Source organism: Actinia tenebrosa, unplaced genomic scaffold (genome assembly GCF_029948245.1).
Source record: "Actinia tenebrosa isolate PJP-AT-01 unplaced genomic scaffold, QUT_ActTen_1.0 PGA_scaffold0__85_contigs__length_37466705, whole genome shotgun sequence".
NCBI classification, from domain to species: domain Eukaryota; kingdom Metazoa; phylum Cnidaria; class Anthozoa; order Actiniaria; family Actiniidae; genus Actinia; species Actinia tenebrosa.
In genome coordinates this window covers 31622554-31645652 of record NW_028292569.1, presented here as the reverse complement: position 1 = coordinate 31645652, position 23099 = coordinate 31622554, and the positions used below count along the sequence as shown (strand labels likewise).

Sequence of the window (23099 nt, the reverse complement as noted above, 5' to 3'; positions counted from 1 at the left end):
CCAGTATATGTAAATAAAGGTTGTATTGTATTGTATTGCATTGTCTCCCTTGATTCGATGGTTCTACTTTCGCACACTATAAATCACATACCTCACACTGCCTTGAGCGAGCACTGTGTCCTGATGTATAAAAAAGATAGCCGCTGGTAGCCTTGCTTGCAGAGACTTCTGGGTAAAAACATGGCATCACCAAGCGTATCGCCCATTTTCTTCTCTTCTTCGCGCAACCACCGCTGAACACCGAGGAACGCAGGCTACGCCACGCGTTGATCAACAGGAGCATTATTCATAAACCCTAGAGTTATATAATGGCGTCTAGATGATATGTTCAGTTTGCAGGATTAAACAGCATTAAAAACGCTCCGACAGAGTTTGCACCCACATGTGAAAGGATAATAAAAAAGCACTAAACTGAACGACAGATGGCTTTACAAGCTCCTCGAGGGAGTGAAATCTAATACTGTTGTCGTGAGACACAGTCCCGAAGGACGTGCGTATTTAAGGACAGGTGGAGAATTATGAATCCAAAGATAGAAGGATGATGTAAATATAGAAAGTCTCATTTACGCATTTAATCCATTACGAACATTGGTGGTAAAAGGATTATCACCATAGCCCAGAGACCTAAAACGTATGCACCAACAATCAATTCTGTTAATGGTTCCCTTGACGGCCTCCCGGGAATAAGTTCATCCGTTTATAGTGCTGTTTAACAACTATAATCTTTTGGAAATTCTAGCGCATTGCACACAGAGAAAATAAAAGCTAATTCTCCAGTTTCAAGTTCACTGTTGTTCAGGGTTAGCATCGATTTTGTGTAGAAAATTCATGTGTTGCATTGAAGGTCCGTGGAATTTCAAAGTGTTTGTATTGTTAAAATTGTGCATTCTTTACTTTAATTACCGTTGGTTTTTGTGAATGTTTAAACACTTATACGAGGCTAAGCCTGAGCAAATGTGTCTATAATCAAGAAACACAGCAAAAAAAAAAAAAAAAAAAAAAAAAAAAAAAGAAAAGTGCATGCGTTCATTTTAGCATCTTTTCTCACAATTAGAATAGAGATGTGTTTAAGTAAGATATAAAAAAAATGCGGCTCGTTATCTCCGAAGCAGTATACGAAAATTTTTGTGAGTATTCTTTTGTGAGAGAAATATGAAAGAATTAGACTTGAGTTTTAAGGAATGTCTCCAAGTTTTGACATTTGTAAAGTCCATTTGTCAGGTCAAGTTTTGAAAGTGAAATTGGCATATAATAACAACAGGACGAAGACGTTTTCCACTAATTTGCATACGGCCTTAGAGCATGCGCAGATGTTTTTTTCTCGTGTCGATGAAATTAAGATTTAATTTAAAATTTCTAATTCTCAAAAAAAAAATATATATATATTATCAATTGTATTCTTATTTATTTATATTTGTAGTAAAAAAATTATATATTCTGGATTTTAACCCTGGCAAAGCTGCTTGTGGTTGGTTCAAAATTCCTGTTTTCGACGCGTTTGCAAAGTTGGAACAAGGCCTGTGGGGAAACAGAACTTCAAACACTTTCAATTCTTTAAGCTAAAGTTTTGTTATTTAAGAATTAACAAATAGACATCAGTTTTTTATGTGTCTGTCTTCTTATTGACAATAAATTTCGCCATCGCATCGTAAAAGTAGTGTGGATCCGCATACTACTTTGACAATGTGATGACGAAATTTATAGTCAATAAGAAGACAGACACATAAAAAACTTATGTCTATTTGTTTTTTACAATAACTTAAACGATAAAAACGTCTCATTTTAGCGATCAAAACCACCAACGGAAAGAGCGCGCGCTCGTTGACGTCAGCTTTATCTGTCTGTCCTCTTATTGATGATAAAAAAATAACCAATCAACACGCGAGAAATTTGTAAAATTCAAACTTTGACACCTATTAATAAACAGAGAGAATCTTTTATCAAAAAAAAAAAAAAAAAAAAAAAAAAAAAAAAAAAAAAAACATGTATAGATAAGATGTTTTGAAACGGCAGAAATATGAGATATAACGAGGATATCCCTTGGAGAACGACTTCCTCTGGTAAACATTCAGTGACTTTTAACTTCCCCCTCTTTTGTTATAAAAATAGAACATTCATTCCTGGAGAAGTTGAGTGATATATTACACGACAACATGCCTGGTCTAACTCTGCCGTTCCTTTTAAGCGCAATGGTAATATATTACGGTCTGAAATCTCTGTAAAATGCAGATCTATAATATTTCCGTTCCAGTCTTGTCTGGAACTCGCTACTTACACTTATCTGCGACCATCAGGCTATCTTGATATATTTGGCCCCCAATGAATGAAAAGCTGCTTTGTGGTACCAATGTTAATTATATCTCCGAGAGGAGGTCTTAGTGCTGAAACCTTATGATAAGGCTATTTTAAAAACAAGATACTGCGTTATACGCAGTCGGTAATCAGGCAGGAAACTTTGGGGAGAGGCGGTGGAATTTCAAACTACACCCATACCCTTAAACAACCTCTGGGCTGATCAAGGTCAGGGCATGGCTAACTCACGGATCGAGCTCTGAAAGAACCTCTGGGCTGGTCAAGGTCAGGGCATGGCTAACTTACAGATTGAATTGGAATTTAGCATGTTAGGTTTGGAGGAAGGAGGAAAACTGGAGAATCCGGAGAAAAATCCTCGAATCATGGGAGAGACCTAACCTACTTTTTGGCATGCCGGTCGGTCCAGGGATCGAGAACAAAAGCCAGGTAGTAAGACACACTGGAGGCGACTGTGCTTGATTTCCATAAAAGACAGAATAATACGTTATAAGCAGCCGGCATGCGGACACGTTGGGGGGTTGTGGTGGCTGTGCAGCATGGGAGTTTTATTTGCAATCAAATTCTAAGACCGAATGATGACGAGACCAATGAAAGACAATCTTTTGAAATTCATTGTCGTAAACTCAAACCAACGTGTGCTATATTAATTATCATTATATCTGTCGAGTCATACAATTGTGTTTAAGCCAGTAACAAACACAATCTTTTAAGACAAAAAAAAAAAAGTATTAGAAAGAGACGACAACTGATTGGTCATTGGCGCTAAATCGTCATATCACTATGACAACATCCAAATTACAACGGCACCATGCGAAGAACGTAACCAATCATTCCAAATTAATATGACAAAATAAGTGTAATCTATTTTAGACTTGCGTAGTAAGGCGAGCTGAATCTTAATCGTTTAATCAAGTTCCTCTCGCTTCTAGAACTTCACTCGTGAAAGCGATCGTTAGAAGCCGTTCAAGAACAGCAGCTATAGCTGGTGGGAGACAGTGTCTGGTGGAATTTTGTCGCTAAGGGAATATAAAGTTTGTCCTTGGGGATTCTCGCTAGCACTGGAATAAACGAAAATTAAAAACACCAAGTCATCAAGACATCAAGCAGTCAAGAAAACACGCATCGTAGGTGGCTTGAGTTCGACGTCAGTTGTTCTAGGTCTAAAGGTAAGCCATGCAAAATAGAACGAAGCCGTTTACATCAGGCACGATTTGCCCTTCGCGTTTTTTATAGTTTTAAATTGGAACAAAAAGTTGTCAGTAATCTCTTTCCGGCATTCTGTTCTATTTCATTTCATTTTATTCCATTTCATTCCATTCTATTTTTCCCACAAAATATTTATTTGACAAACCACAAAATAAAATGAAGATAAATGGCGAATGAAAAAGTGTTTGACAGATTCAGTCGTTAGATAAGTGAAACAATCAAGTAATCGTTCTACCCAGCATATTAAGCACGCAAGTGTCATTACACAAACTTCATTAAGATATTTTTGCTGACCAATGAATATTGCAGTGTTGCAGGTCTACATTATCAAGATGATTAGGTTTTTTCAGTTAAGATAGATTATCGCCAGCCAATAAAAATACACGATTGATATTGGTTCTCACTACTGACGTCAACACACGCAACTCCATATTGTCTCGATATAAAAAGAATCGCTGCAAGCAGAAGAGAACGGAATATTTTGTTTTTCATGCGTGACTTTCTTTCGTTGAGTCTTGCGTCGGCTTGCATCACTAATGAAAACCAGAAATAAAAAATATATACTGATGGGATTGCCTCGTTTGATCTTTTGACAGTTTGTTGTGAAAGAAGTCGGCAGGGCGGTCTCAAGCGGAACCTTAAACGATGACTTCGTCAAACGCATCAAACGTTCCAGAACGATCCAACTCAAGCGTCTTTGTTACGCCCACACTAAACACTATCCAATCAAATAGCTGGAACGGCACGAATATTCTAGCCAATAGTAGCCTAGATAATGAATCGACACTAGAGTTGGTTGCATGGTGCCTTATTTATTCAGTCCTATTGTTCATTATCATCATCGGAAATGCCCTGGCTATCATCGTTTTTCGTAGTAACGTATATTTTGGTAGAAAAAAGGAGCACTGTTTTTTACTCAGTCTGGCCATCGCTGATATATTGGTTGGTATTGCTGGAATACCACTACAAGTCTTTCTCCTAATCCTGGAAAAATCCGGGAAAATCCCTCGATATTTCTTTGTATTGAACATAACCTTTCTTACCAGCGATGTGTTTTTTGGTCAAGCATCGATCTTTACTCTTACTGCCATAGCTCTTGAGAGGCTCTACTCCGTTATCAAGCCTCAGAAACACCGTAAAGTCAAGAAAAGGACATATTGGTATCTAGTACGACTACCCTGGATGGCATCAGCATTTCAGAGCTTCCTTTATCTCCTATCTTTAAACAATATTTTACCATTTGGTGTAGTGTTCCAGTTCATTGTGATCTCACTTCTATTCTCAATGCTGTCCTTATGTGTAGCCTATATGAGGATCTGGATGTCAATGAAAAGAAGAAAGAAGAATCAAAACAGCCTAACCTCTCGTCTAGCAATCCGAATGAAGTCCGAATTCAACGCCAACAAGGAGAGAAAGTTAACAGTCGTAGTTGTCATAGTAACCGGTGCATTCGTAGTAACTTTTCTTCCCTTTCAAATCATGAACTTTGTATTTTATATTTGTCATCTCAATGGATACATACCCGATGTCTCGACCTCGTTAGTTAGATTCGTAAAACTGTTGCAATATTCAAATTCCTTGATCAACCCCATCATCTACTCCTATAACATCAAAGGGTTTAGGGTTTGCTTGAAAAGAAAACTAGTGACCTCACTTCATCTCAGCTGCCTTGGTATTTACTCCAGTAGAATGAATCAAAAGCTCGATCCAAAAGGAGTTTTTGGGAGTCCAGAAGTGACAATAAAACCACTAAGAAACAGAAAAAACACCTTAAGTTAGATAAATTAAGGACGACTTTTTTTCTGGATTCCAATTCCTATCAGCCCAGAGGTTGTTTCGAGGTTCAATCTGTGAGTTACCGCACCTTGACTTAAATCAGTCCAGAGGTTGTTTCAGCTTTCAATCTGCGAATTAGCCGCGCCCTAGCTGATTTAGATCAGGCCAGAGGTTGTTTCAGAGTTCAATCTGTGAGTTACCGCACCTTGACTTAAATCAGTCCAGAGGTTGTTTCAGGGTATGGATAGAATTGAAAAGTGAAAAAATTGAAGTACACTCTTAAAGGCTTTTCAAGGGTGCAATTTTTATTCAAGTTCTCATTTCCAACCTCTTTGGAATTACCGCATTTTTCTATTGAAATAATTATTTAGTGTCCCCTGTGTCTGGCTAATACCGAAATAATTCTCAATGAACAAGTGTGTGGGTAAGGTGAGAATATGAGAAACAGAATTCCAAATAATAGTGAATAATTCTCGGCCTTCTTGCTCAATCTATCGCGTATGCAAACTATGAAAACTCCCAAAGCATCGATTTATGAATGGAGAGAAACTGATCCGGCAGGATAAAAAGGATTCCGAAGGTAAAGAAAGAAGTGGTACAAAAGCGCATATCGGTAGTGATAGTGTGCGTGTTTTAAATAACGATGGAAAAAATATATTTTGGTGAGAGACCCTCTTTCTTCCATTTCACTTAGGAACACTTATCCTATTTTATTCTTTCCTGGTTTATCCGTGAAAAGCATTCAAATGAATTAAACCGGCTTATTTTAGTCTATTGGTGCATCGTTTAAGTGGTTGATGGTATTTGAATAAGCGACCATCTGGGCTTGTAACTAGCTCCTTATTCAATTTACACTGAATGGCTGTCAACTTCTTATGATTTGCACTAAATGGCTTTGAGGTGTCAATCATCTACATATTAAAAACTAAACTAGCTAATAGGCTACAATAGAAAATAAACCAAATATTTACTTAAGATTACCCATAGTGTACGACAACGCGTTCCGTGTAACAAAGGAGTCCAACTCATCCTTCTTGTGAAAGGTGTAAATCAATCGAAAGCGGTCGAAATACTGCTACAAACGATTTAAAAGTAAGTTTGATGTTTACTACCCACTAATTGAAGACGATTGCTTTGACTCACAAAGGTTAGATATTACAATTAGGCTTAAATAAGTGTATCTGACAGGATTTATTAGTGAAACGAATAGAAAAATTCAATCTATATAAACTTGTATGATAGAACTTGTATTTTTAGACCTCCAGCATATGCAAGAAGCATGTCTGTATTCGAATTCAAGTTCTAGCTTCGGGCAATCATGATTTTATTTTGAGTAAACTATGTTGAACCAGCTACTACGAAGAGAATACATGATCTTTCATTTATTCTTCATAGCTAAATTTATACGTTTTAAACCAATATATGCTTATTGAATTATCAGCTATGTGCGGTCTATTTTCATAATACCCGATTTAAACTTTCTTCAACTTTTACATGTGCTACCGCGTCAACTGTTCTCAAGAAAATTAACAAAAATAATCATCTAGTTTCTATCGCGAGGCTTAACAATAATAATAACACCAAATATATTTAAATATTATTTCTTAAAGTGTTTCGACGTGATGCGAGACCAGCGGATGTGATGGATTCGGCGTTTGATGCCGTTATTGGTTTTAATAACGCCTTTCTCCCTAACGCCTTAAAGGAAGCGTGGGTTATATATGAAGAACGCACGTGCTAGGATACTATATTTATTACTTGTATTGTATATGGTAATTTTGGTATATATTGAGGTATAATATAAGATGTAAGAGTAAATAAATAGGATTTAGCCCTGGCTTTACACAGAGTAGCTTTTTATCCGCTGAAATCCCAGTTGGACTTAGAAGTTCATTTTCGCGGAGAAAAACCACCGAAGCACAGGAGAGATTCAACAACTCATGGTTTATTTCTCTTATGCAAGCAAAAAATTTGGACTGTCTTGTATCGAGGATTACTCATTTTTAACCTCACCTTCATGCTGTCCCACCATCCCACATTCTCAACAACTAGACAGAGAGAAAAGTATTTTATTCCAATTTTACTGATTGGGTACCCTGTGGTGCAAACATCAGTCCATAGAAAATCAGATAAGTGACAGCTGAAACAATCCAATATAAAAACAATTAGTCTCGTTAATAGAAACGTTCAAATTTGAAACATTAATAACTGGGGTGTAGACAGGATTTGCTATTTGAAGAGAAGCTAGGTAACTACGCATCTCAATCAATATAGAGCAGTACGCCTTATGACTGTGAAAAAGTCGGTGTCGTATGGGGAGTGCCTCGACCGGATTGATTTCTCGCGCAATGTGATTGGTCTTGCAGTGTCGTAACTTTGGCGTGATCGTGTTCCGGGTATTGAATATGAAAAAAGAGTACATTCTCGTGCAATGTAATTGGCTTGGCGAATATATGCCTTGCGGTTTCACGACCGCGTTCGTGTCGTGAGCTTTTCACAGTCATACGAAAACTCCTCTAACTATTCTTATTGGTAACATTTTCATGAGAAGCGCTTGCTTTGAATATTTAAAACCATTACCCTGGGGGGAGGGGGGGGGGCTGATATTTTCAGTTCTGTCATTACCTTATTTAAACACGTTTATTGCTATTTCACTATAGTTAAGACGTTAAAATGTTATTATAACACATGCCCTCTAGCTGGCTCTTCTCGACGCAGTTATAGCGTATAAGACACCCTCAAGGCTTTACAGAACCATTAAAAAATATGCATTATTTTGCTCTTATCAATGTTCGTTGAGGGGGATAACGTCCATTGATTAATATTGGCATGAGAAATTTTCCAGAGATGGACTTGCTATAATTCAAAAAATTTGGACCTGCTATAATTCAAGGATAAATATATATATGTATTTTAAAGCCAATGAAAGATGACAAAGATTTTGGCATTGTGTTGATTTAGAATGAACTCATCTCAAAATTGTCTTGAATGCGAGGCTAACGCATGGAAATATAAAAGAAATACCACAAATTCCATCGAGAAAAGTGTGATTTCTTTTCGGTATTTTTTAATGTCAGCCTCACATTCGAGATAATTTCGGAGAAGGGTCATTAACCCCAGCAGTTTTTTTTCTTCTTCTAGCTCTTGGTAATCTAATTCTTAGCTCGGCGTTGCGTAATATATTCTCAAAAGCGACGCAAACAGCTATTTATAAGTGCAATAGGCCGGGCATGGAAATACCCGCTAAGTGTTATAGCAAATATTTTAAAACTAAAATCCATAATATAAAAAATCGCTGTAAAGCGTTAGTACAAAACGACTTAAAGCTTGACAGGAGATAGCCTGAGGGTTATTTTGCAGAATGCTATTGAAAAGTGTTTTTTTTCGTTCGCACTCGAGGTATGCCGCAGCGTTTCGACATCTGTTGGAATTGTATTTGAAATTTATTCACATCAACAAGGGAAAAATGCTCACAAATAACCCCAAGCATCTTGAAATATTATATTAACCTATTTTATTTTATTCTAATAGTATATACGACAAATATTTAGAAAATTCTATTCTATTCTAATAGTATATACGACAAATATTTAGAAAAGCCATTTGAATGCTGAATTTTTTCATGACATATGGAAGCCATTTTAATGTTTCTTTATAGATGTAAAAATTTACACTTGTCAAAGGGAATAGCTCACACATAAACCCAAAACAAATTATCTTACTGAATTTCAACTTTTCTGTTCTGCTTTATCTTTGATTTCATTATGATAGTATATAACGCAAAAATAGGGAAGCCATTTCAAAGCTGATTTTCGTAATAACAAAATCATGCTAAGCCATTTTAGTGTTTCTTTATATAGTCCTAAGCACAGAATTTTTTAAAAATAAAGTCCTTCAAAACCCATTGAGATTTCTCAAAGTATACATATTTATGCATGCAAATTTTCTCTAGTGGCGCGTTCGCTTTTGAAGTAGTTCTTCATATTATTTTGTTTATTTGTTGAAAAAATAACATTGATTGTTCGAACTGATAATAAAAGATTAAACAAAGTCTGAAAGTCTAGAAACCCCACAGAACACAATCCACTCTCTGTGATGGGATTCCTTACGCAAATCATAACATGGATTTCAAAATGTCTGCTCTTCGCTTTTTAAAAACTTAGAATTGTACTTTGCTGTATATATCATCCAACATGACTGACTTGACGACCCAAAAAAATTAAAAAAAAAAAAAAAAAAAAGTTTAAATGACTAATAATTGAACCTAATTCAAGGTTATTATCTCTAAGGTTGTCTTGATATTAACAGGAGATAGTCCAAGGTAGGCATCATATCCCCAGGGGGTGGGACAGGTGCAAGAACGTTCTTGTGCACTGTGTATTCGACGCATGCGCAACTTTTGGAATGACAGGAAGGCTTAGGAAATTTGTTTATAACTAGATCTGATTTCAATGAGAAGACTGCCTAATCTATAGAAAATTATCACTGATTTTGAATAGAATTAAAATAAAACGGCAATGGTTGGGATCGGATTTATGAAATGCCTGAAAGAAAAATGCTTTTAATTTCTATGAGTCACAAAGGCTATAGTTCACAAAGAGGTGTCACTTGTGACCATGGGATTAGATGCGTTTCTTTGGTAAATATTTCAATATCACCAGAAAATCTCCTAATCTAGAATCAATATTGTTTAAGAGTTAAATATCTTTAAAACCATCCAAGGAATCTGGATTTGAAAGCCTTATGGGTGTAATCCCTGCTATAAGACATATATTGAGGTCCAAATTGATTCGTTTAAGCTATCCTTGATCACATGGAATATCTATATCAGTTCTCACACCAGGAGGTTGGAAGTCACTCGGTAAACGAACCCGTTACGCACATGCCGGCTGAAATACTAATTGTTTTTTGCAGAATACGCTCGATTCTTTGAACTCTAATCACTCAAAGCCAATGTGAGGTACATAATTGATTCTATCACATCTTCTTCTATTCACACTTCTTCTCAGTCCTAGACTTCAGCTCTCATTTTATGAAAAGCCTTGCTAGGTAAAACGTGTGAGGGATAAAAGACCTAGCAACGGTAAGTGATTCTGAAGTTAGTAGGCCTTATAAGCAAATATATATACAATTGAAGTTATATTGTCAGTTTGGTTGGTAACTGATATAAGATTTATCTAATATGCGACACAATTTCCTTTAGAGTAAAAAATTATAAATTTACAATCTAAATCTTTTAGGTTCGTATGCTTTGATTTAGAAAAAAGGAAAACGCAGATTATTGGTAGTTTAACGCGATTAAGTTAGAAACTAAGTACGAAATATTAAGATAAAATGGAATTGAACAGAAACAAATAGTGAAAACTAATCGAGCTACCCCATTGAAAGTTTGCAGTCGTGACGGCAATAAACTAGAACTTTCTTGAGTTTTATTTGATCATATTTTTAGGAGATTCTGACCAGTGATCCAAGAAATTTTTCTTTTAAGTCTGGATGAAATGGAAGCAACATAAGAACTAAATTGAAAAGATTTCTAATTTTTTTTTTTTTTTTCTCCCTATTTTTTTCTTTTCTACATGCTAAAACTTTCTTGAGTTTTATTTGATTATATTTTTAGGAGATGAGATTCTGACCAGTAATCCATGAAAGTCTGGATGAAATGGAAGCAACATAAGAACTAAATTGAAGGGATTTCCATTTTTTGAGGACTCTCTTCATAACAACCTCAATCAGTTCAACAGCATTGAACGCAGCTGTTTTTCGATGATTTGTGATATAAACTTCAAACTAAAAAAGTTCGACACATAGAACGTGATTTCAAAATTCAACACTGGTGATTTGTTTTACAGAGCAGGTCAGTTAAAATTGCAGAGAAGCTGTTTTCATTGAAAGATATCATAATATTACATGAAATTATACTTATTATCAACGTTATTCCGACGCAAAGGAGTTTGTGAGGATTATTCAAAACCAAAAATTCTCGATTTGGTCGCCGAAATTGAATTCAGCGTCTTTTGTCAGTTTACATCACATTAGGATCGTGGGATCACAGTTTGATGGTAACTGTGCCAAATATCATCATTTATTCATTCACTTAAAGTGTCCGATAGCATTTTACACTGTAAACACAAAGCCCTATTTCGCCTTACTTTACTTTCAACGCTCGTGTTTCATCAGCTTTAAAATATTTACTCTGTTGAATCAGACTAAAGTGGCTTCTTTCGTTTCCTCCTCAAATATTTCGAGTCAACAAAGTCACACTACATGTTTACCTAACAATTTATAAGTTAATGGTATAATTCATTAAGCTAAATTCTAATATTGAATTTCAAATAATAAATATTTTCAACGCCGAAATCACTCGGTCGATTTGATTTCACAACATTGGCAGATCAAGAAATCATTTTTTACTTTCGTGAGTAATTGGTTGCATACATATGGTCTCGCCCTGGTCAAGAGAATGTTGAATCTTATAGTGATTAAAAGTCTTTTATCTTTGTAGTTATTTCTTTGTTTTTCAATCGTAATCAAGGATTTTGAAATAGTTTTCCTTTAGGAACGAACAAATTTTCAAAAAAATACACAACCTTATTTTCTTTCCAATTTATCTAATTTTCACTTTTCGAATATGTGCTCGAGTTGACGAGGAGAGATGAAATAAGGAATCGAACTTCTTGTAAGGGTAATGATCCGTTGTTATGGCCTACGATGCCAAAGGATAATGGTTATGGAATTTGCTCGTTTGATTTCAGTAATAATTATCTGGCGTTATTAGCGTAATTTATTCGCAGTAGGAAAGTCTATTCGGTGTAAATTTAACACAAACTGCAGTTGTAAGCAATCTCGGTCTAGAAATCAAACCCGCGTTTCTTTATTCTTTTTAGCTTCTTTAAGAAACGAAGCGCTCTGCGCGAAAGCAAGATCTCATATCAGCGCTAGCCTCTTGTCTGGATCCGGTTTTAGGTAATCAGAAAAGGGACGGTTTAAGTTTCTTGGTGCTTGTAAGGCACCTGACGCATGAAGACAATAAAACAATAGCCAAGGATAATAAACTTAGAGCTAAAACTTGCCCTGCTAAACAAAAACAAAATATCCTGACGTACAGACCAACATAGACCCAGAAAGGTACCGTGTGATTCTGACCCAGAGGTCTATCTTCATGACGTGTTTTGCGGAAGCTAGACTAAAATGAACGCAGATAAGGCGGAGAAAGTTCGATCTTTTCATTCGGTCGGAGTGGCTGGAAATGTAGAGCAAAAGAGTAAGAATATGGGTGTAGAGACTATTTATACGGCCGGGGAGTAAGATAGAACCAATTTTGTCCTCATTGCTAAGGCTCTTGGACTCGTTTATAACTAGTCACGGTTTGATTCTGTTTGAATAATTCATGTTTTGAACTCCCCTTAGTTACCGTTGCTATGTCCCACAAGCTCAAAAATTTCTCTTGAATATCTCAGAATTTAAAAATAAATCTGATCAACGGAAAATGCTCATAAATTGTTGAGGTTTTTGCTGTCCTGCTAAAATACTTAAAACATTATCTAGAATATCTCAGAATTTAAGAACCTGATCGCCGGAAATTGTTTATAATTTGTTGATGTTTTTGCTGTCCTGCTAAAATACATAAAAAATAAATTGTCTTATAATCCTTGTCGCACCAGACAGACTTGAAGTCAGTGTTTGTGGGACAAGATTTTAATTCCACTTAGAATGAAACTGCTGCAACGGTGACTGGTTTTAAGGTGTTTTTGTACTTAGATTGGTTTGTTTTTGTTTGAGTCGGAATCATGATCACTCTCGTGGTGATTACTCTAAAACAGCTGTACCGTTCCCGGAGTATTAACGTAACCTTATATATTATTCCTTGCGCCACAGATATGCCAACGTCAGTGGTTATTGCTTGGAGTGTAGCCTTCTCGGCGACAGCCATTGCAATCATTGTGGGAAACTCCTTAACCATCGCTGCCTTCCTTAAAAGTGCGAAACTCGTACGTATGCGTGCTTGCTATTTCTTGGTCAGTTTAGCCATAGCGGATATGATGATTGGCATAATAACTGTTCCCATGTACATCATACTCTTGAATTACCACCTTCAAAACAGAGAATACCAGAGTATTTACACGGCTGTAGATATCGCATCGGGATTTGCATCAGTCTTTACTTTAACCGCAATTTCTCTGGAACGACTGTACGCATTCTGGTTTCCATTCAAATACAGAGTGGCACAGACAATGCGAGTCTACATGGGCCTTGTGTTGATCATATGGATCATGTCAGCGGTTATAACCTGTCTGCACATGCTCTTTAGATACGAAATCATCTCGTATACGCATTTCTTTTTCATCATGTTCTGTTCCCTGACCACGTGTTTGTTGGTCATGTGCACGTCGTACATTGGAATGTGGTTCAAGGTCCACTACCATTACCGTCAAAACAACAGAACTCCAGCCAACGAGAAAAAATTCGCACGCATGATTTTCACCATCACAGCACTGTTTATTTTCACCTGGTTGCCTTTTCATCTTCTCAACATTATCAACTTCTTCTGCGGGCTTTGTTTAAAGAATCATTTACCACATAATCTTTTGTTTTTCTGCAAGCTGTTGCAATACATGAACTCATTCGTCAATCCGATTATATATGCCTTCCAGATGCCTGAGTTCAGAAACACTTTGATGAAGTTACTGTGTAAGCCTTCACCAGCAAGAGAAGAGTCAAGAAGAATCGAGGAAATCCCTCTTGAAAAACTGGATGATTGTCAAGACGTTAAAATGTAGATCTGGAAACTGGCCACTTTAAATATTTCAAAACTTACGTAAAAAACACATCAATTATTTCTAAATTTTTATGGTAAATACCGTTATTTGAAATTCTTCTACACACATACTACGCAAGTACAATAGACTTCACAGAATATATGAGCTCTAAGTTATCCACAAACAGCGAATTATTTCATTGGATATTTTTAGCTTATTATATTCATAAATCACGCCGGCTCCTGCATATTTACTCAGTTAAAACTGAAGCATGTCTTTCAAAATCAGTTAACGCTTTGAGGCAAGGACTAAAATTTCAAAAACTTAAAGTAAAATTTTAAAATTTGGTTTAATAAAGATGAAATAATGAGTACAATATACTGTGCAGGTCTAATATACTGTATACTGATGATACACATACTGCGCAAGTCCAATATACTGTATACTGATGATACACACACTGCGCAAGTCCAATATACTGTATACTGATGATACACATACTGCGTAAGTCCAATATACTGTATACTGATGATACACATACTGCGTAAGTCCAATATACTGTATACTGATGATACACATACTGCGCAAGTCCAATATACTGTATACTGATGATACACATACTGCGTAAGTCCAATATACTGTATACTGATGATACACATACTGCGTAAGTCCAATATACTGTATACTGATGATACACATACTGCGTAAGTCTAATATACTGTATACTGATGATACACCTACTGCGTAAGTCCAATATACTGTATACTGATGATACACATACTGCGCAAGTCCAATATACTGTATACTGATGATACACATACTGCGTAAGTCCAATATACTGTATACTGATGATACACACACACTGCGCAAGTCCAATATACTGTATACTGATGATACACACACACTGCGCAAGTCCAATATACTGTATACTGATGATACACATACTGCGCAAGTCCAATATACTGTATACTGATGATACACACACACTGCGCAAGTCCAATATACTGAATACTGATGATACACATACTGCGTAAGTCCAATATACTGTATAATGATGATACACATACTGCGTAAGTCCAATATACTGAATACTGATGATACACATACTGCGCAGGTCCAATATACTGCGCACTTTCGTTCACTGCGGGTTTCGATAACGTTATGTTTTATCAATATATGTCTACGATCTAACATTGTTTAAAGACTCTAAAAGTCTCAAAACCTGAATAAATGCAACAATGATGGATATCTAATGGTTCTAGTTTGATCGGTGCTATCTCAGAATCCTAAATATTCATTCAAGTGTTCAATCACATAACATTTTCCGTCAACTTAAATTCCCATTTATAAGACTTTATCTATAGTTTGTCATGATTTATTTTTAGCATGTTTGTAACAAAACCTCTTTCTTGAGAAAACAAATTTCACTTAACAATTTAATACATGATACATGACATCAAGGATGCGCAATACTTCAAAGCGCTCCGCGCTCCTTTAAAAGATTATCTCAGATTATCAGATTAATTTACGAAGCACTAACTTTTGCTTTTATCTATGGCATAGATAATTTACTAGTTTTACACAACTAACTATTTGGTTTTATTCGTCAGCGGATTTTTTATATCGCTTTTAAAATATTTATAAAGAGCATTCGAAAAGCTACGTAGATGAAAAAATCATTCGACGAAAAAAAATGCGAGGAAAACTTTTACGAAATTTTACAGGCCATTATATGAGGCAAATCGTTACTTTGTCCGATGACTAACATGTATGCAGTACGTTTACTCCATCCAACATATTAAACATACAGTGCGATTCAGAACATTGTTGAAAAACGAAAATCTATTTAAATTTCTCAGGTTTAACAGTTCAGCTGTTATGGGAGACGTGGGTGAGAGTAGTTGGAACACACTTAATCCTTAGTATACACTAATCATTTTCATTATCATATAAGCTGTTGACTCTCCTTTCCTCTCTTCTCCTCTCCCCTCTTCTCCTCTCCTCTCTTCTCCTCTCCTCTCCTCTTCACTCAGTTCCCTTTCCATTCCTTCTCTTCTCTTCCCTTTCCCTCAAACCTGCCATTAACCACAATCCAGATAAATTGCTTTTCATTTTCACTTTCATTTCCATTTTCTCTTCTCTCCTATTTCCCTCACACCTGCAAATAATTACAATTTAGTCAGATTACATTTCCTTTTAACTTTCTGTTTCATTTCCACTTCCTAACAAATTAATTTAAACAATAACGTCGAACGAACACGGATCAGTCATTATAACCCTGTGTCATCAACACGCCATTGATGGAATAGACGGTGTGAACCAATGTCAAATAAAACGAAGCAAAAAATATAATCGATGTCAACAGAAACAGATGGAAACGCGTGATATGGTTATTGAAATGAGAAACACAAAACGAACAACTTAATTACTAATGAAAATGAAGCATGGAAGCTTATTTTAAGTTCTATTGAGGAAAACAAAATATACCTGATGAATTGTCATCAAACCCTGAGAAGAAAGCCATCAGTGCAATGTTTGTATGTATAAAAAAAAGTATGACAAGAAGATTTGAAAGATATTTTTACTAGATATTTAATCCAATAAAAAGCTTTATACAATCTAAAAAAATGTTTTAGATGGTATAAAACTTTGTCATTTATAAATCTATGACAAAGGTATTTTCTATTCATTTACATGCCATTTGTTACCCCCAAAATGTTTTCAGGAAATGTACAGAAACAAGTAAAATTAAATAACCTCGGGACTGATCTAAGGCAGGGCATGGCTAACTCACAGATAGAACCCTGAAACAACCTCTGGGCCGATCTAAGTCAGGGCACGGCTAACTCACGGATCGAACCCTGAAACAGTCATCTGAGGCAGATTTTTTAATCTGCTGATACACTCGATGTAGCATTCACTTAACATATAGTCTCTTGGCTGTTCTAAGTCAGGACACGGCTAACACATGTACACTGAACGAATTGGGATTTATAGCGTGTTAGGTTTTGCGGAGAAACACCGAGAGAGTACCTGCATGAAACCCCTCGAATCAAGAGAGAGATCTAACTAACTTCTTGTGATAAGGAAACTTTTTTTGCGTTTCTCATGAAGGATTAGCCATGAATAAATGTTGTTTTTTCTTTTTTTTCCTTTTTCATTTCCGGCGTTATTTTTTCTTAAACCTTAACACTGAATTGCGATTTTAAAATAATTATTTATCTTACTCATGATTAAAATTCTTGATAGATCGTTTAATTAGCGCTGGTCCGATGAACCCGGGAAAGAAATAACGAGAGAATGAAAGATGGAAAAATAAAGAAACAGGAAATGATAAAAGGATTATAGGATAAAGTACAAGATTAAAGAAAAGCAAAAAAGGAAGAAAATTAAGCCCACATAAAAAAAATTCTCGTATTATGAATGTTTAAATAAGATGTTGAATAACAAAGCTAGAATTAATTTTGAATCCTCGTTGTAAACAAAAACCGTTCAAATACAATAACTTACTAGCTTCATTATATAACCATTTTGCTTATTTTAGCTCCAAAATAATATATTCTTTAATAAAATCAGTCTTACTATTTCAACACATTTTAATGATTCCTCTTCATATTGTTGTTTTTTGGGGGGGAAATTAGCGAAATTTCATATAAGTAAAGGCACACATTTATTCTCTTGCTTTGTAGTCATTGGCAGGTGAGCAAAGACTTCAAATAAGTCAGTCATTTTAGAAAGTTGGTATCTAATTTGAATAGTTTTGAATATAAAGCATTATTCAAAAGGTAAATTGTTTGTGAAGACTTGATGACATTGTCACTCACAAAGCTTTTACTATAAGTTAGTCTTCTTCATCAACACAAACTGCACTTCAATTTACGATTCTCATGGTCATCTCAGAACAGGTCAGTCCCTTTTGGAAAGCTTCCTTGGTTTCTATACTATACTTAGAACAAACATGATATAAATGTTGTGAATGGGACCTGAGTTTGAAAGTTTTTATCGTGTTTGAACACGATTTTCTTCACGCCATTCGTAAAAAAAAGAATTGATGTGAGACGACAAGATAAGAAGAGAATCGAACGAAGGAGAAAGTTAAAGACAAAAGTAAACAAAACGAAGTTATAACCAAGGTAAAAAGAAGTTAATCTAGTTATATTTTCATAATTTTTATAATTTTATAATTTAAAAAGCATATTAAGCTCGTCTTTTTTTGTTACGATCGATTTAACAGTATGTAAGATTTTGTTTCATTTAAATAATGAAATAAGATTCATTTAATAAATATATATACATTATTATTATCATCTTTGCTTTTTTTGTTATTACTCATTCATTCTTTCATTCCTTTTTTTTCCTTTTTTTTCCTTCTTTTTTTTTCTTTTTTCTTTTTATTGTTTTAAGTGCCTATATCCTATTATTAATGGCCTTGTCGATTATCATCATTAACAACATCAATAGTTGAAAGAAAGCAATAGAATCAAGAGATTATTAATAAGCCAAACTCTCTTAAACAAAGCAGTTGTCAACATGAACCTCAACAATGGGGTTATAGCAATGGGGTATTACTAAGAAGGCGAAGTTTTAGCTCACAGCGTAATAAGAATACAAAAAAAATGCCATGAAATATAAATCGAATATTTATATAGGATTCGCATAGGAAATGCGCCCGGGAAGACAAGAGCTTGCTATATAGAACACTTGCTATTTCATAGAGTGCATACCATTTATCCTTGAAAAACGTCGTAAGAAATTGCACAAATTTGTTCAAATTAGTAATTCCACTAGACCTTAGTAGACCGGTAGACCTACAAAACTTTGCGCTAATTTGTATACAATATTGTTTGTTATTTTTTTCATGGATTTATGGTATGCACTCTAGCTTGCAGTATAAGTTAGTCCAAAGAACCCTATTCTAGAGACTTTCACATGTACAACTGCCCACTTAATAGAGGTTAGCCTAGATGGTCGCCTATTAGAGGTTGGCTATGTAGAGTGCGCACGCCAAAATCATCATTATATCATTTCTAATCTAGATTTTGTCCTCAAGGTTTTCTGAAGACGAGGGTAACAAACATGAACCAAACAAACAACCAATCTTCGAACACGACCTCAATACGTCCCAAGATTCCTAGCGGATCCGCCATCACCATCCATTTACAATATCATGAAGCACAGCTCTGGGTATCGCTATTTGTACTAGAAGGCCTGTTGATCATCACTGCGAATTGTCTCTCACTCCTCATTTTCACTGGTAAAAAATATCGCAAAAACAAAAGCAATTTACTGCTTGCTAACTTAGCAGTTTCAGACCTCCTCGTTGGTTGCCTAGCGACACCTCTACAAGTGTACTCTGTAGGGTCTAGATGGTTCTGGAAATTCGAGCTCCCTATCGCTCTTAATGTCCCCTTGGATATGTTTACTGGTTTTCTCTCACTGTTTTCTTTAACAATAATTGGTTTAGAGAGGTTCTTTGCTACATGGTATCCCTTTAGCTACAAGGCCATGAAAGCGTTCGTTTACGTCATCATTATTTTTGTCACGTGGTTTCTTGCTGCTCTCGTGCCATGCGCAGTATACCTTGTACCACATGACGTCCTGCCAAAGTCTTCTGTTAACTACATAATCTCGTTTCTTCTTTGTCTGTCTGTCTTCCTCATTCTCTTCTCGTACACCGCTATTGGAATCAAGATGAGCCTGCAAAACATTTCACAAGACCAGCGGCAAAAGCGTCAGAAGCGCATGATCAAGACCCTTATTCTTGTCACCGTTCTCTCGCTTGTCTCTTGGCTTCCTTTCCAAGTCATTATCCTTGTCTTTTACTTCTACAAAGGGAAACTTAGCTTTCCGTATCTTGTGATAGTGGCAACGAAATTCCTTCAGTTTGGCAACTCCTTTGTCAATTCGATAGTTTACTATCTGCGCATGTCTGGCTTTCGAGGTGACTTGAGGAGAATCGTATGTAGCAAAATACCCATAATGCCATGTTCGCTGCGAAACAAAGAAAGGATGGAGGAGGGAGGCGCAAATAACGATCAAGCGGAATCACGTGGCAACGAGAATGGAGAACGTAAGTGCAACAATCTTGCCTCGACTTGTACTGCTGATACAAATCTAGCCGTGTCTACAGAAGAAACGAAACTGTAAAACGACAACTAACATCTTTACTCGATCGAAAACTTGTCGAAGAAATATGAAAAGAAACCTGAGCATACTGACTACGGCATGTCAATTAATGTAAAAAGCGAAAGAAAATGAGACAAATTAACGTGAACGAGGTGGAAAAATTAAGATGTTGTTCGTTGAACTTATATTATATATATAGCAGCTTTGGTTGGAATCTGTCTGCATATTAGATACTGTCACAAACAATTGATAGTTCATCAATTATAAGAGAAAAGGCTTTAATTCGTGACCAGCAGAATTGATACATTGATACAGAATTGATACAGAATTGTAGCATTACTGACGTCCGTCAGAAGAAGCTGCTAAAACACGTTATAATCTAAAAATAAGCAGATTAACTTAATGCAATTCACTGGATTAGAATGAATTATATCGTCTGATAGTAACACTTTAGGAAAGCTTCCATTTTCTTAAAGCAGATAGATCTGTCGAATCAAGCTAGAGAATTGAACGAAAGTGACAACAATTCGAATACGATAAGTGAAAAGTAACCGGGTAAGCATGAATGTCATTTGGTTTAATACTTTAGGAAAGCTTCCATTTTCTTAATTAAAGCAGATGGATCTGTCGAAGCAAGCCAGAGAATTGAACAACACTGAAAATTATTCGAATAAGACACATTAAAAACAACCATAGGACAGACGTCATGACATTTCAATGCAATTATCTTCTAAGCCACACCCTATGAACACGTGAAGACGCAAGCGTTAAAAAAGACAAATGAAATGCTATTTTTCAAATCACGTGATCATGTCTAGTCACTCGACTAATGAGGAACACCTGTCATTCTTGGTAGAATGTCACGTGATCTGATCTACTAGTAGAAACTACACATCACATGATATTGATAAGATGAACAGGATTTGGAAGTCATGAAGATCACATGATTAAATAGTCCGAAATCTCGTACTGGCCTATAAATTAAAGTTACTTGCTAATCTTCTTCATTTGAAAGAATCTAACGTTACGGCTACCCTTTTGACATTTAAATACAATTGGAATACCCCGACGTCTACTCATCACAATCCCTAAGCTTTTATGGAAACTAAACGCGGGAGCTTTGTGTTTGGCAAACAAAAGCAATATTCTACGAAGGCCAAACGTTTACTGTGCACGTTTAATCTAACGGTTTCTCATATCATTGTTATCTTAAGTCATTTACCTATATAACGTTCAATTATTTACTCAACATGTCAAACCCAGACATGAGGTCAGATATCTACATCGATACAGACATACAGTTTAAGTTTTACGTCAAAACGATATGTGCGACGATCATCACCAACATTAACCAATATCTTAGTATTGGATCGATTTTGAGACTAGCATCCCGGCATCAGGAAGGATGTTTCTAGTTGACTTGATAACAGAATAATGAATGACATTATCTACTGATACCAATATAACTGCACTTCAAACATCACAGCAACTGTCCATTGATTTCATGTCACGGGAGAATGGGTATTCTTCTCGATATGTCACGATGGAATTCTTCAAAGGGCTAGCATTCACATCATGACGCCTTCGCAGCTCGATAGAATCGTTGGTCTGAACAATAGCGGGCGGTTTTCGCAGGTGTAAAATTCGTAAAGTTTTTTTGTAGAATTCCGGGATACGAAAGCAATAGACAACAGGGTTCACAAGAGAGTTTCCATAATGCAACATTTTGCTGAAGTACAGTGGTGTGTTAGGAATAAAAGCGCAGGTTTTACACAGATTTCCGATGTAATAAATCAGTTGAAAGGGTATCCAGGCGATGAGAGACACCACAGTAACCAGGACTAATGTCCGCGCAAGCTTGCGGTCCAGCTCATGCTGGCGGCTGATGACTCGTGGACGATTACACGTGACCCACATCCAGACCATAATATACGCTATGCAAATGAGCACTAGAGCTGCTGAGTGGAAGATGAAGTAAAGGTAAAATGATAGCGTTTGGATTGATTGAAGAGGGATGTGTGAGAGACAAGGCACTGCCGCGGCCAACACCCATGTGAAAGCTATACATATCATATAAGATCTGATCTTTGCTCTTCGATGTCTTATAGGCCACACGACTGCGTACATCCGCTCCAATGATACCAAAGCCAATGAAAAAATAGCAATAAATTGAGTAAAAGCCTCTAGTGATCTGTGACTCAAGTAAACACCTTCGTTAGTGTGTGTGCCAGTGAAATAAGAAATAAATACATGTACGAATAGAGGAATCGAAAACGCGCCCACGACAAAATCAGCAAAGGAGAGATTCAATAGGAAGAAAAACGGCTTGTTTTTTCGAAGCTTGAAGTTTAGAAATGTTAACATTGTTAATAGGTTTCCCAAAATGATGAAGATTGCTTCAATGATAAAAATAGTCGACCACAAAATAATCTCTGATGCCGACATATACGATTCATCTTCAAACTCTTCTAAAACATCGGAATTGTTGAGAGACTCCATAACTGATACGATGTCCAATGCCGGTTTCTGGTCAAGACGAAAACAGTGCTTGACTTTAATTTTCCTTGGGTTTAATCCAAGATATTTAGTTATCTGTACACACTAGCTTTGCCAGACAACAGTCGACTAACTCTGAACTCAAATCCTTAATCTTCGCTATCACATAAACCGATTCCAACTCTTTACTTGGGGTCGGTTGTATCAAACCCGATGCATGTACAGTTTTCTCCTAGTGGCTCAGAACTGTCTTCCCTCAACTCCTTTACTCCGTATACCCTTTAGTCTAATTAGAATACTCCCAATTCAAGTGCTGATTCAAACGAAGTTTACGTACTTTCCAAAATCAAATAGAACGATTATAATTAGCTTGCTTGGATATCAAGCACTCAAGAAGAATCCGGCTTTTCCTCCTTAAGATTCAGA

The 23099-nt window shown here is 36.1% G+C and overlaps 4 protein-coding genes across 6 annotated transcripts; 3 read left to right on the top strand and 1 right to left on the bottom strand.

Moving 5' to 3' along the window:
* Positions 1 to 3250: 3250 nt before the first annotated feature.
* LOC116298397 (adenosine receptor A3-like) lies at positions 3251 to 6069 on the top strand. Its single transcript, XM_031706832.2, has 2 exons — positions 3251 to 3479; positions 4116 to 6069. Exon 2 carries the CDS (start codon positions 4165 to 4167, stop codon positions 5296 to 5298), a length of 1134 nt encoding a protein of 377 aa, XP_031562692.1. The 5' UTR covers positions 3251 to 3479; positions 4116 to 4164; the 3' UTR covers positions 5299 to 6069.
* Positions 6070 to 6182: 113 nt separating this feature from the next.
* Positions 6183 to 14427, top strand: LOC116298400 (beta-4C adrenergic receptor). Of its 3 annotated transcripts, none has more exons than XM_031706836.2 (2): positions 6183 to 6387; positions 13171 to 14427. In XM_031706836.2, exon 2 carries the CDS (start codon positions 13173 to 13175, stop codon positions 14070 to 14072), a length of 900 nt encoding a protein of 299 aa, XP_031562696.1. In that variant the 5' UTR covers positions 6183 to 6387; positions 13171 to 13172; the 3' UTR covers positions 14073 to 14427. The 3 variants fall into 3 exon arrangements, with proteins under 3 accessions (XP_031562696.1, XP_031562697.1, XP_031562695.1); XM_031706837.2 differs by lacking the exon at positions 6183 to 6387 and adding an exon at positions 10162 to 10255; XM_031706835.2 differs by lacking the exon at positions 6183 to 6387 and adding an exon at positions 10162 to 10378.
* A 3510-nt stretch (positions 14428 to 17937) lies between these two features.
* Positions 17938 to 20393, top strand: LOC116298398 (proteinase-activated receptor 2). Its single transcript, XM_031706833.2, has 2 exons — positions 17938 to 18184; positions 19102 to 20393. The coding sequence occupies exon 2, from the start codon at positions 19128 to 19130 to the stop codon at positions 20196 to 20198; it is 1071 nt and encodes a 356-aa protein (XP_031562693.1). The 5' UTR covers positions 17938 to 18184; positions 19102 to 19127; the 3' UTR covers positions 20199 to 20393.
* A 943-nt stretch (positions 20394 to 21336) lies between these two features.
* LOC116298399 (adenosine receptor A3-like) lies at positions 21337 to 22676 on the bottom strand. The gene has a single exon (XM_031706834.2). It carries the CDS (start codon positions 22674 to 22676, stop codon positions 21651 to 21653), a length of 1026 nt encoding a protein of 341 aa, XP_031562694.1. The 3' UTR covers positions 21337 to 21650.
* Between the last annotated feature and the right edge of the window lie 423 nt (positions 22677 to 23099).

Bases quoted from the DNA above. Each gene is read 5' to 3' on its own strand.
- LOC116298397 (XM_031706832.2), top strand. From the start codon at position 4,165: ATGACTTCGTCAAACGCATCAAACGTTCCAGAACGATCCAACTCAAGC.
- LOC116298400 (XM_031706836.2), top strand. From the start codon at position 13,173: ATGCCAACGTCAGTGGTTATTGCTTGGAGTGTAGCCTTCTCGGCGACA.
- LOC116298398 (XM_031706833.2), top strand. From the start codon at position 19,128: ATGAACCAAACAAACAACCAATCTTCGAACACGACCTCAATACGTCCC.
- LOC116298399 (XM_031706834.2), bottom strand. From the start codon at position 22,676: ATGGAGTCTCTCAACAATTCCGATGTTTTAGAAGAGTTTGAAGATGAA.